Genomic DNA, 15,610 nt, shown 5'->3' on the forward strand with positions numbered 1-15,610 from the left:
AATGAAGTGCCTGATTAAAGGGTTACCTTGATAGGGTAAATCAAGTAAATAAAATTACCTTCATTAAATTACATAAGACAGAATTAAACTGTCTCCTTTAGTATCAAAAACTAACGTGCATCATACACCTTAATGTAAAAAGGTAAGCTAAACAAGCTAATGGGTTCATACCCCATTTATAGAGGTATCAATCCTCTCCTTTTTAATGACCAACAACTCTACAAAACTTCTCTTCCTATCAACATTAATGATAGGAACGATCCTGTCCATTTCATCAAACTCCTGATTCGGAGTTTGAATAGGACTTGAGATCAACTTACTTTCATTTATTCCGCTCCTAACAAGAAATAAAAATATAATAATAAATGAATCATCAATTAAATATTTTATTGTCCAAGCAATAGCATCGACAATACTATTATTTTCAATTTTGCTGATTCAAATAAAGTATCCAATAGGATGGGAAACAGAATTTATTCCATCAATAATAATTAGATCTAGATTATTATTAAAGATTGGGGCTGCACCCTTTCATTTCTGATTTCCAGAAGTAATAGGAGCTTCAAGATGAAATAACTGTTTAACACTAATAACATGGCAAAAAATTGCCCCAATAATAGTATTATCTTACTGTATTCAACTAAGAACTTTCATTTGAACAATTATTATTCTAAGAATTATTATTGGGGCAATAGGTGGTTTAAATCAAACATCGCTACGACAACTTCTAGCATATTCCTCAATTAGACATTTAGGGTGAATAATTAGATCCCTAACAGTTAGAGAAAACATTTGAGAACTATATTTCATTATTTATTCACTATTAAGATTAATTATGGTCCTATTATTTAAGCAAATAAATTTATTCTTTATAAATCAGATCTATTCAGCTAGAAATATAAAAACTGAAATTAAATTCATAATATTCTTATCCCTTTTATCATTAGGTGGTTTACCACCATTTCTTGGATTTCTACCAAAATGAATTGTAATACAATCATTGATGGAAAATAACATAACAACTATTATAACAATTATGGTTGTATTAACTACAATCACACTTTATTATTATATACGTATTAGATTCTCAGCCCTAATTTTATCATACACAGAAAATTCGTGATCTATAAAAATAAAGTCTCAAAAATCAAGAATTATTCTTCCTATAACAGTTATAATTTCAACAATAGGATTAGTCTCAACATCAACCTTAATCTCATTATACTAAGGACTTAAGTTAAACAAACTAATAACCTTCAAAGTTATAATTAAAAGAATAATCTTTTAGGCCTTAGTAAAATTTTACACCTCTAGAATTGCAGTCTAGAATCATAATTGAATATAAGACCTAAAGTATGGTAAGAGAGAAAAATATCTCATAAGTAGATTTACAGTCTACCACCTTAAATTCAGCCATCTTACCGCAAAAATGATTATTCTCAACAAACCATAAGGATATTGGTACTTTATACTTCTTATTTGGAGCGTGAGCAGGAATAGTAGGAACATCAATAAGAATACTTATTCGTGCTGAACTTGGTCAACCAGGATCTCTAATTGGGGATGACCAAATTTATAATGTCATTATTACAGCCCACGCATTTGTAATAATTTTTTTTATAGTAATACCTATTATAATTGGTGGATTTGGTAATTGACTTGTACCATTAATAATTGGTGCACCAGATATAGCATTCCCACGAATAAATAATATAAGTTTTTGATTACTACCGCCCTCACTTACCCTTCTTCTTACATCTTCTATAGTAGATAACGGTGCTGGTACAGGATGAACAGTTTACCCCCCTCTTGCAGGAGCTATCGCACATGGGGGGGCATCTGTAGACCTAGCTATTTTTTCACTTCACTTAGCAGGTGTATCATCTATTCTTGGTGCAGTAAACTTCATTACAACAGCAATTAATATACGATCAGAAAGTATAACTCTAGATCAAACACCTTTATTTGTATGATCTGTGGCTATTACAGCCCTTCTTCTCCTTTTATCACTTCCAGTATTAGCAGGGGCTATTACCATACTATTAACAGATCGAAATTTAAATACATCATTCTTTGACCCTGCTGGAGGAGGTGACCCAATTTTATATCAACACTTATTCTGATTCTTTGGACACCCAGAAGTTTACATTTTAATTCTACCGGGGTTTGGGATTATTTCTCATATTGTATGCCAAGAAAGAGGAAAAATTGAATCATTTGGAACACTAGGTATAATTTATGCTATATTATCAATTGGACTAATAGGATTTATTGTATGAGCACATCATATATTCACAGTAGGAATAGACGTTGACACACGAGCATACTTTACATCAGCAACAATAATTATTGCTGTACCTACAGGAATCAAGGTATTCAGATGACTAGCTACACTATATGGAACTAAATTCAAATTTAATCCACCGTTATTATGAGCTCTAGGATTTATTTTCCTATTTACAATTGGTGGACTAACAGGATTAGTATTAGCAAATTCATCACTTGACATTGTATTACATGACACATATTATGTAGTTGCCCACTTCCATTATGTCTTATCTATAGGAGCAGTATTTGCAATTATAGGAGGTGTTATTCAATGATACCCATTATTTACAGGATTAACTATAAATAATACATGATTAAAAATCCAATTCACAATTATATTTATTGGAGTAAACTTAACATTCTTCCCTCAGCACTTCCTAGGGCTAGCAGGAATACCACGACGATATTCAGACTACCCAGACGCATACACATCATGAAATGTAGTATCAAGAATTGGGTCTACAATTTCTATTGTAGGAATCATTATATTCATTGTAATTATATGAGAAAGAATGGTTACAAACCGGGCAATCATATTTAGAGCTAATATAAGAAGATCAACAGAATGACTGCAAAATAACCCACCTGCGGAACACAGTTACTCAGAACTACCATTAATTTCTAGATTCTAATATGGCAGATTAGTGCAGTAGATTTAAGCTCTACAAATAAAGGTTTGACCTTTTATTAGAAAATTAATGGCAACATGATCAAATTTATCACTTCAAGATGGAGCTTCACCATTAATGGAGCAATTATCATTCTTCCATGATCATACCATGGTCGTATTATTATTAATTACAGTAATTGTAGGCTATGCCCTAAGTTACATATTATTCATTGCCTATACAAACCGAAACATACTTCACGGGCATTTAATTGAAACAATCTGAACAGCACTGCCAGCAATTACACTAATTTTTATTGCATTACCATCATTACGACTTCTATATTTACTTGATGATTCAGTAGACGCAATAATTACGATTAAAACAATTGGACGACAATGATATTGAAGATATGAATATTCAGACTTTATAGATGTAGAATTTGACACTTATATAACACCAGAACAAGACCTAGAAAACGACGGATTTCGACTTCTAGATGTAGATAACCGAACAATTTTACCAATAAATACAGAAGTACGAGTATTAACAAGAGCATCAGACGTTCTACATTCATGAGCAGTACCTGCATTAGGAGTTAAAATTGACGCAACGCCAGGTCGACTAAACCAAGGAACATTTACAATAAACCGGCCTGGACTATTCTTTGGACAATGCTCAGAAATCTGTGGAGCAAACCACAGATTTATACCAATTGTAATTGAAAGAACTTCAGTAAACTTATTTATCAAGTGATTATCTAAGATAATCTAAGGAGTTAGTTAAAATATATAACATTAGAGTGTCAATCTAAAATAACTAAATAATTAGTACACCTTGAAATACATCAGATGACTGAAAGTAAGTAATGGTCTCTTAAACCAAAAAATAGTAAATTAACGACTACTTCTGATGGGGAATTTTAATCCAAATCCCTCAAATATCCCCTCTCATATGATTCTCCCTATTTATTATATTTTCGACTACATTAATTTTATTTAATCAAATAAACTTTTTTTCATTCAAACCAAACCTTATTAAAAGAGCAGAAAAAAGAACAATTGATATAAAGAACTTAAATTGAAAATGATAACAAACTTATTTTCAACATTTGATCCATCAACTAATATCTTCAATTTATCATTAAATTGAACTAGAACATTCCTAGGATTATTATTAATCCCATCAATATTTTGACTTACACCATCACGAATTAATATTATTTGAAATAAACTAAACTTAACCTTACACAATGAATTTAAAACATTGCTAGGACCAAAATCATTTAATGGAACAACATTCATCTTCATTTCAATCTTTATTATAATACTATTTAATAATTTCATAGGATTATTCCCTTACATCTTTACTAGAACAAGACATATAGCATTAACATTTGCAATTGCTCTACCTATATGATTAAGATTTATATTATTTGGATGAATTAATCATACAAATCACATATTTGCACACCTTGTTCCACAAGGAACACCACCCGCATTAATATCATTTATAGTATTAATTGAAACAATTAGAAATGTCATTCGACCAGGTACACTAGCAGTACGGCTAGCAGCAAATATAATTGCAGGGCACTTACTATTAACGTTACTAGGAAATACAGGACCATCTATAGCAATAAACTTAATTTCACTATTAATTATTGGACAAATACTTCTATTAATTCTAGAATCAGCAGTAGCAATAATTCAGGCCTATGTTTTCTCAATTTTAAGAACTTTATATTCTAGAGAAGTATACTAAACTTATGTTAACAACTCACTCAAACCACCCATTCCACTTAGTAGATTACAGACCTTGACCATTAACAGGAGCAATTGGAGCAATAGTTCTAGTATCAGGATTAGCAAAATGATTTCACCTATTTAACATTAACTTATTTATAATTGGATTTGGAATTACACTTCTAACTATAATCCAATGATGACGAGATGTAGTACGAGAAGGAACATACCAAGGACTACATACGGGATTTGTATCAATTGGATTACGATGAGGAATAATTTTATTTATTGCATCAGAAGTATTATTCTTTGTTTCATTTTTTTGAGCATTTTTTAGAAGAAGACTAGCACCTACTATTGAATTAGGAATATTATGACCCCCAATAGGAATTCAACCTTTCAATCCTATACAAATTCCATTACTTAATACAGCTATTCTTTTAGCATCAGGAGTAACAGTAACATGAGCACATCATAGTCTAATAGAATCTAATCATACTCAAGCATTACAAGGATTATTCTTCACAGTACTACTAGGACTATACTTCACTATACTTCAAGCATATGAATATTGAGAAGCACCCTTCACCATTGCAGATGCAGTCTATGGATCAACATTCTTTGTTGCAACAGGATTTCATGGTCTACATGTAATTATCGGAACAATTTTCTTATCAACATGTCTACTTCGACATTCAATAAATCAATTCTCACCAAGACACCACTTTGGGTTTGAAGCAGCAGCATGATACTGACACTTTGTAGACGTAGTATGATTATTCTTATATATTTCTATTTATTGATGAGGTAGATAATTGTTTTTCTAGTATAAATAGTACATTTGACTTCCAATCAAAAAGCTTGATATAAATCAAGAAAAACAATTCTAATCTTATCTACAAGAATTTTTATTAGATTTATTATTCCAATAATTGTTATAATCCTTGCAACAACATTATCAAAAAAATTAATTAATGACCGAGAAAAAAGATCACCATTCGAGTGTGGATTTGACCCAAAAAGATCAGCACGAATACCATTCTCACTTCGATTCTTCTTAATTGCAGTAATTTTCTTAATTTTTGATGTAGAAATCGCATTAATCCTTCCAATTGTAATTATTTTTAAAACTTCAGACATTATAATCTGAACAGTATCAACAATATTTTTTATTATAGTATTATTAGGCGGACTATACCATGAATGAAATCAAGGAGCCTTACAATGAGCAGAATAAAGGGTTGTAGTTAACTATAACATTTGGGTTGCATTCAAAAAGTATTGATATAATCAATCAACCTTAAATAGAATAAGAAGCGAAATATTGCAGCCAGTTTCGACCTGGAAGATTGGTAAATAAATACCCTTATTCTTATTAATTGAAGCCAAAAAGAGGCGTATTACTGTTAATAATATAATTGAACTATAAAGTTCCAATTAAGGAAATGTAAAGCCAATATGAAAGCTGCTAACTTTTTATATTAGCGGTTAAACTCCGTTAACATTTCTAAAATTTATATAGTTTAAATAAAACATTACATTTTCACTGTAAAAATAATATATGTATATTTATAAATACCTAAAAGTAAAAATACTTCCTTAACATCTTCAGTGTCACGCTCTAATTATAAGCTATTTAAGTAAACGAAAAATAATACCACCAAAATAAATATTCAAAAAATAAAAGTTAAAAGATAAATCTTAAAATTAGAATCATATCAACCTTGTATATAACTAATTAAATAAATAAATAGTCTATATAAACCTTGACCACCAAATAATTCACCTCAACCATAATCAAATGACTTTGATGAATAATAACCCAATTTTAAAGGAAAATATCTAATAAACTTAGTTGAAATGAAAGGTATAAACCACATAGAACCAGCAAATCTAACAAAAGAAAGCATACTTAAAGAAAATAAATTTTGAGAAAAATCAAAATTAGAAATAAGATAACCCAAATAAGCACCTAAAACAACTACAGTAATAGTTAAAAACTTCAAATAATAAGGAAGGGCAATCACATGAGGAACAGGAAAAATTAACCAAGACAAAAGGCTACCACCAAAAACAGCAACAAACAATAAACCAATTATACCAAAAGAAATATAATAACCCTTATCATCAAAAGAAAATCTAGAATAAAAATTATTGTCACCAGATATTGAATAATAAAAAAGACGAAAAGAATAAGAAGCAGTTAAACCAGTAGAAAAGAAGTAAAGAAAAAAAATCAAACAATTAATTCATCTTAAACAAACCATCTCAAGAATTAAATCCTTTGAATAAAAACCTGCTAAAAATGGTATACCACACAAAGATAAACTAGAAACATTAAAACAAACTGAAGTTAAGGGCATAAAATTAACAATTGAACCTATAAAACGAATATCCTGAGAATCCTTTAAATTATGAATTATTGAACCTGCACACATAAACAATAAAGCCTTAAATAAAGCATGAGCTAATAAATGAAAAAATGCAAGTTTTGGATAACCCATAGCCAAAATTCTTATTATTAAACCAAGTTGTCTTAAAGTAGAAAGAGCAATAATTTTCTTCAAATCAAATTCAAAATTTGCACCCAAACCAGCCATAAACATAGTTATACAACCAATTAAAAGTAGGAATCAACCACAATTATAAGTATCTAATATTGGTCTAAAACGAATTAATAAATAAACCCCAGCAGTAACAAGAGTAGAAGAATGAACCAAAGCAGAAACAGGAGTAGGAGCAGCCATAGCTGCAGGAAGTCAAGAAGAAAAGGGAATTTGAGCTCTTTTAGTTATAGCTGCTAAAACAATTAATATAGTAATAAGCTTTATTTCAAAAGAATTAGAAATAAAATCATAATAATAAATATAATTTCAACCACCAAAATTCAATATTCAAGCAATAGAAATTAAAATAGCAACATCACCAATACGATTAGAAAGTGCAGTTAACATACCCGCACTATAAGATTTTACATTTTGATAATAAATAACTAAACAATAAGAAACTAAACCTAAACCATCTCATCCTAATAAAATTCTAATCAAATTAGGACTAATAATTAAAAAACCTATAGAAAGAATAAATATTAAAACAATAATAATAAAACGATTTATATTCTTTTCTCCCGATATATAATCCTCTCTATAATAAATAACCAAAGAAGAAATATATATAACAAAAGATATAAAAATAAGAGACATTCAATCCAAAATTAAAGTCATAACAACCATAGAACCATTTAAATTAAAAAGCTCTCATTCAACAAAAACTCTATAATCAATTATTAAATAATAAATACCCAAAATAAAAATTATAGTTCTAGAAAAAAATAGAGAAAAAAAACTCAAAGAACAAATAGAAAACAAATTCACGGCCTAAGATGAAAAAATTCATATCATTGATTCCACAAAACAACATTTTTAATTAAAATACTTAAGCAACCTAAACAAAAAAATACTCACCCTTTAAACAAAGAATATTTAAAGGCAATCAATGTAAAAGTAAAAGATGATATTCACGAAAATAACCAAGAGAACAAGTATAAACACCAGAATAATAATTACCATGCTGAGAATAAGAATACATATATAAAGTATAAACAGCTCTAAAAAAAGACAAAAAAATTAAAGCAAGAAATCTAAAAGAAGATCAAGACATAATTCTATTTAATAATCTAAGTTCACCTACCAAATTTAAAGAAGGAGGAGCAGCTATATTAGAAGATCTCAAAAGAAATCATCATAAAGCCATTCTTGGCATTAAATTAATTATACCCTTATTAATTAATAATCTTCGTCTACCTAAACGCTCATAAATAATATTAGATAGACAAAATAAACCAGAAGAACACAAACCATGACCAACCATTAAAGAAAGAGAACCTATACAACCTCATCAATTCATAGTTATCAATCCCCCAATAACCATTCTTATATGAGCAACAGAAGAATAAGCAATTAAAGATTTTAAATCAACCTGACGAAAACAAATAAATCTAACAATAACACCACCGGATAAACCTAAAGACAATCAAAAATAATTAAACTTTAAACCCAAATAAGAAATAACCTTTATAACACGAAAAATACCATAACCACCTAGCTTTAATAAAACACCAGCAAGAATTATTCTACCTGAAATAGGGGCCTCAACATGGGCCTTAGGAAGCCATAAATGAACCAAAAATATTGGCATCTTAACTAAAAAAGCAAGAATTATAAAAACATAAAACATAAAATAATAAGAACCAAAATCAACCAATAAAGGAAAATATAAAGTATTAGAAAAATCATAAACCCTAAATAAAACTAATAATAAAGGCAATCTAGCAACCAAAGTATAAAAAATTAAATAAACACCAGCCTGCAACCGTTCAGGTTGATATCCCCAACCCAAAATCAAAAGTAAAGTAGGAACCAATCTAGCCTCAAAAAAAATATAAAAAGAAAGAAGACTCAATCTAGCAAATGAACAATAAAGCATAATCATTAAAATCAAAACTATAAAAACAAAAAAATTAGAATGATAAGAACTTAAATAAACTGAACCTCTAGCAGTAATTATTAAAGAACAAATTCAAAAACTAAGTAGAATTAAACTAAAAGAAAAATAATCAATACCAAAATAATATCTAATCATATTTAAATCTGCATATGAATAAACACAAAGCATAAAAACAAAACTAGACAGAAACATTAAAGAATGAACCAACCATCAACAATTATTAACTAAACAAAGAGGGATCAAAAAAATAGTTATAAATAAATACTTTAACATAAAGATAACCCAAAAGAATTAAAAAAATCATTACCATGAGAACGAATTATTGAAACTAAAATAGAAAGACCTAAAGCACCTTCACAAACAGAAAAAACCAAAAAAATAACAGGAAAAAAATAATCATAATCAAACTCAATAAGAAAAACAATAACCAACATAAATAAAGAAAGAACAATATATTCTAATCTCAAAAGAACCATTAATAAATGCTTACGTTTAGAAGAAAAAACATAAACACCAGCAAAATAAATCAATAAAGAAGTAAAGACAGAGAATATAAACATTAGTTTTAATAGTTTAAAAAAAACGCCGGTCTTGTAAACCGGAGATAAGTCTGGCCCCCGCTTTTAAAACTTCAGAGGTGGAAAGCTTCCCATCATCGGTCCCCAAAACCGATATTTTAAATAAACTAACCCCTGAAATGATCAAAATAATAATTATATCACTATCAAACGTAATAAATATTAATTTTATTAAATTAAGACACCCAATATCAATAATGCTTTTCATTATCCTGCAAACTTTTTTAGTTGGACTAATAACAGGGACAATAATGGAAAGATATTGGTTATCATATATTTTATTTTTAACATTTCTTGGTGGTATATTAGTTCTATTTATTTATATTACGAGAATTGCATCAAACGAAATATTTCAACCTAAATCAATTACAATAATTATTACCTTAACAATATGAATATTTATCATATCAACATTAATTATTTTAGATATAACAATATTTATAGACTTTTTTAAAAATACTGAAACTATAAATATTGATAATTCAATCAATTATCAAGAAATAACAATATCTTTAGAAAAACTATATAATAGACCAACATTCATTATTACAATAATAATAATAATTTATTTATTTTTAGCACTATTAGCAGTTGTTAAAATCACCAACATTAACCAGGGGCCTATTCGTAAAATAAGATAATTTACTAATGAATAAACCCTTACGATTGAGACATCCTTTAATTAAAATCATTAATAACTCTTTAGTTGATTTACCCGCACCAACAAATATTTCATTTTGATGGAATTTTGGATCCCTACTAGGGCTATGTTTGGTAATTCAAATTGTAACTGGACTATTTTTAGCTATACATTATACATCAAATATTGAAATAGCATTTAGTAGTGTAGTTCACATCTGCCGAGATGTAAATAATGGCTGAATTATTCGAACCTTACATGCAAATGGAGCTTCTATATTTTTTATTTGTATTTATTTGCATGTAGGACGAGGAATTTACTACGGATCTNNTATATACATACACACCTGAATAATTGGTACAGTAATCCTATTTTTAGTTATAGCAACTGCATTTATAGGATACGTTTTACCTTGAGGTCAAATATCATTCTGAGGTGCAACAGTAATTACTAATTTATTATCAGCAATCCCATACTTAGGAACAGATTTAGTTCAATGAGTGTGAGGAGGATTTGCTGTTGATAATGCAACATTAAATCGATTCTTTACATTCCATTTTGTATTACCATTTATTATTGCTGCAATAGCAGCAATTCATTTATTTTTCCTCCACCAAACAGGGTCTAATAACCCTTTAGGACTAAATGGAGATATTGAAAAAATTCCATTTCACCCATACTTTACTTTCAAGGACTCTATTACATTTGTATTAATAACATCATTATTAATTATATTATGCTTGATCAATCCTTACCTCCTAGGAGATCCGGATAATTTTGTACCTGCAAACCCATTAGTAACTCCTGTCCATATTCAACCAGAATGGTACTTCTTATTTGCATATGCAATTCTTCGTTCAATCCCTAATAAACTTGGAGGTGTTATTGCGTTATTCCTATCAATTAGAATCTTAATAATTTTACCATTTTATAATAAAACACCATTCCGAGGTATTCAATTCTATCCTATCAACCAGATTTTATTCTGAATTATAGTAGTTGTTGTATGCTTATTAACATGAATTGGAAAACGGCCTGTTGAAGAACCTTATATTATAACAGGACAAATCTTAACAATTATTTACTTTACATACTTCTTAATTAATGTGCATGTTGCAAACGCATGAGATAAGCTAATTAAGGAATAATAAGTTAATTAGCTTAGGAAAAGCATATGTTTTGAAAACATAAAACTAGAAGTTTAACTCTTCTATTAACTTTTCTTAAAAAATTTCACTAAATAAATGAAATAAATAAAATCTTTAAACCAACAAAGAAAATAAAAAAATTTAAAGATAATGGCAAAAAACTTTTTCAAGCTAAGTACATTAACTTATCGTAACGAAAACGTGGTAATGTGCCACGAACTCAAATAAAACCAAAAGACATAACAGCAAGCTTAATAAAAAATATAAAAGAATAAAAATCACCACCTAAAAAAATTAAAGCTAATAACATTCTTATAAAAACAATTCTAGTATATTCAGCTAAAAAAATTAAAGTAAAACCTCCTGCACCATATTCAATATTAAATCCTGAAACTAACTCAGATTCACCCTCGGCAAAATCAAAAGGAGTACGGTTAGTTTCAGCTAAACAAGAAGCAAAACAAGCTAAAGCTAAAGGAAAAGAAATAATAATAAATCAACAATAAAGCTGATAGTTTATAAAATCAAACATGTTAAAACTACCAATTAAAATAATTAAAGATAATAAAATTAAAGCCAAACTAACTTCATATGAAATTGTTTGAGCAACAGAACGAAGAGAACCTAATAAAGAATAATTTGAATTAGAAGACCAACCAGCAATTATAACAGTATAAACACCTAATCTAGTACAGCATAAAAAAAACAAAAATCCATAAGAAAAAGAACATATATAAGTTAAGTAGGGAAAAATCACTCAAACAGCCAAAGAAATTATTAAATTAAAAACAGGAGAAAAATAATAAAGTAAATAATTAGATATAATAGGAATTGGCTGCTCCTTACAAATTAACTTGATAGCATCGCTAAAGGGTTGAGGAATTCCGACAAAACCTACTTTATTTGGACCCTTTCGAATTTGAATATAACCTAAAACCTTACGCTCTAATAAAGTTAAAAAAGCAACACTAATTAAAACACAAATAACTAATAAAAGAAAATTCAAAATAAACATAAATAAATCATAAAGTATCAATACTATTTGTAGAAAAAATCTACATAAATGAATTCTAAATTCAACACATTAATCTGTCAAAATAGTAATTTAATTAATTTTAATCAATAAAATAAAAAATATTTCAACCATATGGTCCTTTCGTACTAATATGAATTAATAATCTTAGGATAGAAACCGACCTGGCTCACGCCGGTCTGAACTCAGATCATGTAAGAATTTAAAGGTCGAACAGACCTAATTACTGGGCTACTGCACCCAAAATTTTTCTTAATCCAACATCGAGGTCGCAATCTGCTTTGTCGATATGAGCTCTCAAAAACAATTACGCTGTTATCCCTAAGGTAACTTAATCTTATGATCATAAATTATGGATCAAAACAACAAACATAAATAAATGATATAATAATGAAGAGTTTATTTATTCTTCATGTCACCCCAACAAAACATCATCATTAAATATAAAAAGACAAACAAAAAACTATATAAAAATAAAATGTTAAGCTCTATAGGGTCTTCTCGTCCTAAAGAAAAATTTAAGCCTTTTGACTCAAAAGTTAAATTCAAAAATTTATTAAGAGACAGTTGATTTCTCGTCAAGCCATTCATTCCAGCCACTAATTAAGAGACTAATGATTATGCTACCTTTGCACGGTCAAAATACCGCGGCTCTTTAAAAATTTGCTCAGTGAGCAGGCCAGACCTCAAAATATTTTCTAGAGGACATGTTTTTGATAAACAGGCGGAAATCAATTTTGCCTAGTTCCTTATAATAAATTAACAAGGTAAAAATTATATACAAATAAATATACTAATTCTATCATTATTACAAAAATTTAAAAATTAAATTTATAATCTTAATAAAAAACCTAAAATAATTATAAAATCAAAAATAAAAATAATGAACTAAAACGTAATCTTAAAGATAGCTGGTTTAAAGCTTACTATTATATTTTATTAAAACAAATTATAGGTTATTAACTTCAAAGCTTATCCCTTAAAGAATAAATAAGTTAATATTTATACTTAAAAAATTAAATAAAAACAATTAACTTTAAAAAATTAAATTTTTTCTTAAGAAACTAGATATCTTGGGAAACGATTAACATCTCATTTCTATAAATAATTTAATAAGAATTATGATACATTAACTATAAATTATTTATAAATCAACCCAAATCGAGACAAGTAAAGTGAATACTAAAATTTTGATAAACCCTGATACAAAAGGTACAATAAATAAAATCTACTTTTAAAAATTTAAAATAATATTTCATAAAACAATTACATTACCAATAAACTATAATATAAAAAATCAATTCTACAAAATATACTAAGACAAAATTCAACAAAATTATTTTTATTAAATAATTAAATAAACAAAAAATAAATATAATAAAATAAATAATCAAGATATCCTGATTTGCACAGAAAAATTTTCAGTGTAAATGAAACACTTTACTAATAAGTTATATCTTGAAACTCTTCCTAGATACACTTTCCAGTACATCTACTATGTTACGACTTATCTCATCTAAATTGAAGCTAAATTAAAGTAATAAAATAGAATAATCAATAATGAGAGCGACGGGCGATGTGTACACACCTCAGAGCCAATATCAGTTAAATTAAATAAATTAAATTACTATCAAATCCACCTTCATTAATAGTATTTCACCATCAAATCCGTTATAAACAAAAATCTATTGTAACCCACCTCCTCTTAATTATAAGCTGCACCTTGACCTGAAATAATTTATAATTATAAATCTTGAGAATTATAACTCTAAAAAGATTCTCTGATAACGGAGATATACAAACAAATAAATTAAGTAGAGTAAATCGTGTATTATCAATCATGGGGTAGGTTCCTCTGAATGGAATGAGATACCGCCAAATTCTTTGGGTTTAAAGACCTTAACTAATAGTACCCAGGTAAATATAATTAACATTTAAAATAATAGGGTATCTAATCCTAGTTTATTATTTAAATTTCACAGATTCATAAAAAGAGCTATAAATAAATTTTAACATTTCACCTTACAAATTTATATTTCAACCCTAAAAATATAAATAACTGTTTTAACCAATAATATTCACTTGTATCAATCGTATAACCGCGGCTGCTGGCACGAATTATGCCGATACTAAATCAATTGCTAAATCCAAAATCACTTGATAATTAAATCAAATTACTGCAAAATAGAACATTTAGTTTAACAAAACTTACATATAATACAAAGAAAAAGTGAATAAATAAGCAAGAATAAAACTTTTGGAAACAAAATAAGAAACTTAAAAATTTATAAAAATAAGAAAAAATAAACGATTCAAATATTTAAAGAAAAACAAAATAAAACAAACACAAAAATAACAAAAAAAAAAAGAAACGCACCCTAGAATGACCACAACAACTTCTCTATTATATATAAATAAAGATTAATATGGAACATGTATACCGATAAATGTATTATATTCTTTCTTATTTAATCTTTCTTTTCACTAATTATAAAGAAAGATTAAATAATATAATAAATATATTTAATATAATTATGTAAATTAATGTAATATGTTATTAATATAAAATTAACTTTATATTAAGTTAACTTAAATATTAATTAGTTAAATAATCTAATTATAGATAATATATTAAATTATATTATTATAATTAATATAATTAACTATATTAATATAAAATTTTATATTTAATAATATTAATTATATTTATTATATCCAATTATAATAATATTAAATATTAATTTACATATTATTATATAATTTATAATACAATAATTTATTCTAAACTAAAAACATAAGTAGCTATAATCCTAGGTAAATAAATGTATTAAAATAATCATTTAATAATTATAAAATAACATTATAGGTATTTAACTTTAATTAAATGTAATATATTAATATAAATTATTTATTATATATAATATATATTTAGATTATCCTAACCGAGATAAATTAATTAGAAATAACCAAAATAATACATAAACAAATTTCTAAAAAAAATTTTTAATTTATATATTAAATATA

At 27.2% G+C, this 15,610-nt stretch overlaps 13 protein-coding genes and 24 non-coding genes across 37 annotated transcripts, besides 1 other annotated feature; 23 read left to right on the forward strand and 14 right to left on the reverse strand. All coding sequences in view use genetic code 5, as the record gives it.

Moving 5' to 3' along the window:
- MKT76_mgt01 lies at window positions 1-66 on the forward strand. Its single transcript has one exon. It is a non-coding gene; the product is annotated as a tRNA-Ile (tRNA).
- A 2-nt stretch (window positions 67-68) lies between these two features.
- Window positions 69-137, reverse strand: MKT76_mgt02. The gene has a single exon. It is a non-coding gene; the product is annotated as a tRNA-Gln (tRNA).
- On the forward strand, window positions 137-205 carry MKT76_mgt03. Its single transcript has one exon. It is a non-coding gene; the product is annotated as a tRNA-Met (tRNA).
- On the forward strand, window positions 206-1,226 carry ND2 (NADH dehydrogenase subunit 2). The gene has a single exon. A coding segment is annotated over exon 1 (1,021 nt).
- On the forward strand, window positions 1,227-1,294 carry MKT76_mgt04. Its single transcript has one exon. It is a non-coding gene; the product is annotated as a tRNA-Trp (tRNA).
- Window positions 1,287-1,349, reverse strand: MKT76_mgt05. The gene has a single exon. It is a non-coding gene; the product is annotated as a tRNA-Cys (tRNA).
- Window positions 1,350-1,356: 7 nt separating this feature from the next.
- MKT76_mgt06 lies at window positions 1,357-1,423 on the reverse strand. The gene has a single exon. It is a non-coding gene; the product is annotated as a tRNA-Tyr (tRNA).
- Window position 1,424: 1 nt separating this feature from the next.
- On the forward strand, window positions 1,425-2,955 carry COX1 (cytochrome c oxidase subunit I; the record flags this gene model as incomplete). The annotated part of the gene is made up of 1 exon: window positions 1,425-2,955. A coding segment is annotated over one exon (1,531 nt), but the record flags the coding sequence as incomplete, so codon positions are not given.
- Window positions 2,956-3,021, forward strand: MKT76_mgt07. The gene has a single exon. It is a non-coding gene; the product is annotated as a tRNA-Leu (tRNA).
- A 5-nt stretch (window positions 3,022-3,026) lies between these two features.
- COX2 (cytochrome c oxidase subunit II) lies at window positions 3,027-3,708 on the forward strand. Its single transcript has one exon. A coding segment is annotated over exon 1 (682 nt).
- Window positions 3,709-3,776, forward strand: MKT76_mgt08. Its single transcript has one exon. It is a non-coding gene; the product is annotated as a tRNA-Asp (tRNA).
- Window positions 3,777-3,781: 5 nt separating this feature from the next.
- MKT76_mgt09 lies at window positions 3,782-3,852 on the forward strand. Its single transcript has one exon. It is a non-coding gene; the product is annotated as a tRNA-Lys (tRNA).
- Window positions 3,853-3,867: 15 nt separating this feature from the next.
- Window positions 3,868-4,029, forward strand: ATP8 (ATP synthase F0 subunit 8). The gene has a single exon. The coding sequence runs from the start codon at window positions 3,868-3,870 to the stop codon at window positions 4,027-4,029; it is 162 nt and encodes a 53-aa protein (YP_010283663.1).
- Window positions 4,023-4,700, forward strand: ATP6 (ATP synthase F0 subunit 6). The gene has a single exon. It carries the CDS (start codon window positions 4,023-4,025, stop codon window positions 4,698-4,700), a length of 678 nt encoding a protein of 225 aa, YP_010283664.1.
- Window positions 4,701-4,704: 4 nt separating this feature from the next.
- On the forward strand, window positions 4,705-5,496 carry COX3 (cytochrome c oxidase subunit III). Its single transcript has one exon. It carries the CDS (start codon window positions 4,705-4,707, stop codon window positions 5,494-5,496), a length of 792 nt encoding a protein of 263 aa, YP_010283665.1.
- Window positions 5,497-5,498: 2 nt separating this feature from the next.
- On the forward strand, window positions 5,499-5,564 carry MKT76_mgt10. The gene has a single exon. It is a non-coding gene; the product is annotated as a tRNA-Gly (tRNA).
- ND3 (NADH dehydrogenase subunit 3) lies at window positions 5,565-5,918 on the forward strand. Its single transcript has one exon. The coding sequence runs from the start codon at window positions 5,565-5,567 to the stop codon at window positions 5,916-5,918; it is 354 nt and encodes a 117-aa protein (YP_010283666.1).
- On the forward strand, window positions 5,919-5,984 carry MKT76_mgt11. Its single transcript has one exon. It is a non-coding gene; the product is annotated as a tRNA-Ala (tRNA).
- A 4-nt stretch (window positions 5,985-5,988) lies between these two features.
- MKT76_mgt12 lies at window positions 5,989-6,054 on the forward strand. The gene has a single exon. It is a non-coding gene; the product is annotated as a tRNA-Arg (tRNA).
- A 2-nt stretch (window positions 6,055-6,056) lies between these two features.
- MKT76_mgt13 lies at window positions 6,057-6,123 on the forward strand. The gene has a single exon. It is a non-coding gene; the product is annotated as a tRNA-Asn (tRNA).
- MKT76_mgt14 lies at window positions 6,124-6,190 on the forward strand. The gene has a single exon. It is a non-coding gene; the product is annotated as a tRNA-Ser (tRNA).
- A 3-nt stretch (window positions 6,191-6,193) lies between these two features.
- On the forward strand, window positions 6,194-6,259 carry MKT76_mgt15. The gene has a single exon. It is a non-coding gene; the product is annotated as a tRNA-Glu (tRNA).
- Window positions 6,258-6,323, reverse strand: MKT76_mgt16. Its single transcript has one exon. It is a non-coding gene; the product is annotated as a tRNA-Phe (tRNA).
- ND5 (NADH dehydrogenase subunit 5) lies at window positions 6,324-8,040 on the reverse strand. The gene has a single exon. A coding segment is annotated over exon 1 (1,717 nt).
- A 15-nt stretch (window positions 8,041-8,055) lies between these two features.
- Window positions 8,056-8,122, reverse strand: MKT76_mgt17. Its single transcript has one exon. It is a non-coding gene; the product is annotated as a tRNA-His (tRNA).
- Window positions 8,123-8,125: 3 nt separating this feature from the next.
- ND4 (NADH dehydrogenase subunit 4) lies at window positions 8,126-9,460 on the reverse strand. The gene has a single exon. The coding sequence runs from the start codon at window positions 9,458-9,460 to the stop codon at window positions 8,126-8,128; it is 1,335 nt and encodes a 444-aa protein (YP_010283668.1).
- On the reverse strand, window positions 9,454-9,747 carry ND4L (NADH dehydrogenase subunit 4L). Its single transcript has one exon. It carries the CDS (start codon window positions 9,745-9,747, stop codon window positions 9,454-9,456), a length of 294 nt encoding a protein of 97 aa, YP_010283669.1.
- Window positions 9,748-9,749: 2 nt separating this feature from the next.
- MKT76_mgt18 lies at window positions 9,750-9,818 on the forward strand. Its single transcript has one exon. It is a non-coding gene; the product is annotated as a tRNA-Thr (tRNA).
- Window positions 9,819-9,882, reverse strand: MKT76_mgt19. Its single transcript has one exon. It is a non-coding gene; the product is annotated as a tRNA-Pro (tRNA).
- Window positions 9,883-9,884: 2 nt separating this feature from the next.
- ND6 (NADH dehydrogenase subunit 6) lies at window positions 9,885-10,406 on the forward strand. The gene has a single exon. It carries the CDS (start codon window positions 9,885-9,887, stop codon window positions 10,404-10,406), a length of 522 nt encoding a protein of 173 aa, YP_010283670.1.
- Window positions 10,407-10,413: 7 nt separating this feature from the next.
- On the forward strand, window positions 10,414-11,553 carry CYTB (cytochrome b). The gene has a single exon. The coding sequence runs from the start codon at window positions 10,414-10,416 to the stop codon at window positions 11,551-11,553; it is 1,140 nt and encodes a 379-aa protein (YP_010283671.1).
- Window positions 11,554-11,555: 2 nt separating this feature from the next.
- MKT76_mgt20 lies at window positions 11,556-11,625 on the forward strand. Its single transcript has one exon. It is a non-coding gene; the product is annotated as a tRNA-Ser (tRNA).
- Window positions 11,626-11,641: 16 nt separating this feature from the next.
- Window positions 11,642-12,586, reverse strand: ND1 (NADH dehydrogenase subunit 1). Its single transcript has one exon. The coding sequence runs from the start codon at window positions 12,584-12,586 to the stop codon at window positions 11,642-11,644; it is 945 nt and encodes a 314-aa protein (YP_010283672.1).
- Window positions 12,587-12,589: 3 nt separating this feature from the next.
- MKT76_mgt21 lies at window positions 12,590-12,655 on the reverse strand. Its single transcript has one exon. It is a non-coding gene; the product is annotated as a tRNA-Leu (tRNA).
- Window positions 12,656-13,976, reverse strand: MKT76_mgr02. The gene has a single exon. It is a non-coding gene; the product is annotated as a 16S ribosomal RNA (ribosomal RNA).
- Window positions 13,977-14,047, reverse strand: MKT76_mgt22. The gene has a single exon. It is a non-coding gene; the product is annotated as a tRNA-Val (tRNA).
- On the reverse strand, window positions 14,048-14,845 carry MKT76_mgr01. Its single transcript has one exon. It is a non-coding gene; the product is annotated as a 12S ribosomal RNA (ribosomal RNA).
- Window positions 14,846-15,610: an origin of replication.

This window comes from Schistocerca americana, mitochondrion (genome assembly GCF_021461395.2).
Source record: "Schistocerca americana mitochondrion, complete genome".
Taxonomy (NCBI): domain Eukaryota; kingdom Metazoa; phylum Arthropoda; class Insecta; order Orthoptera; family Acrididae; genus Schistocerca; species Schistocerca americana.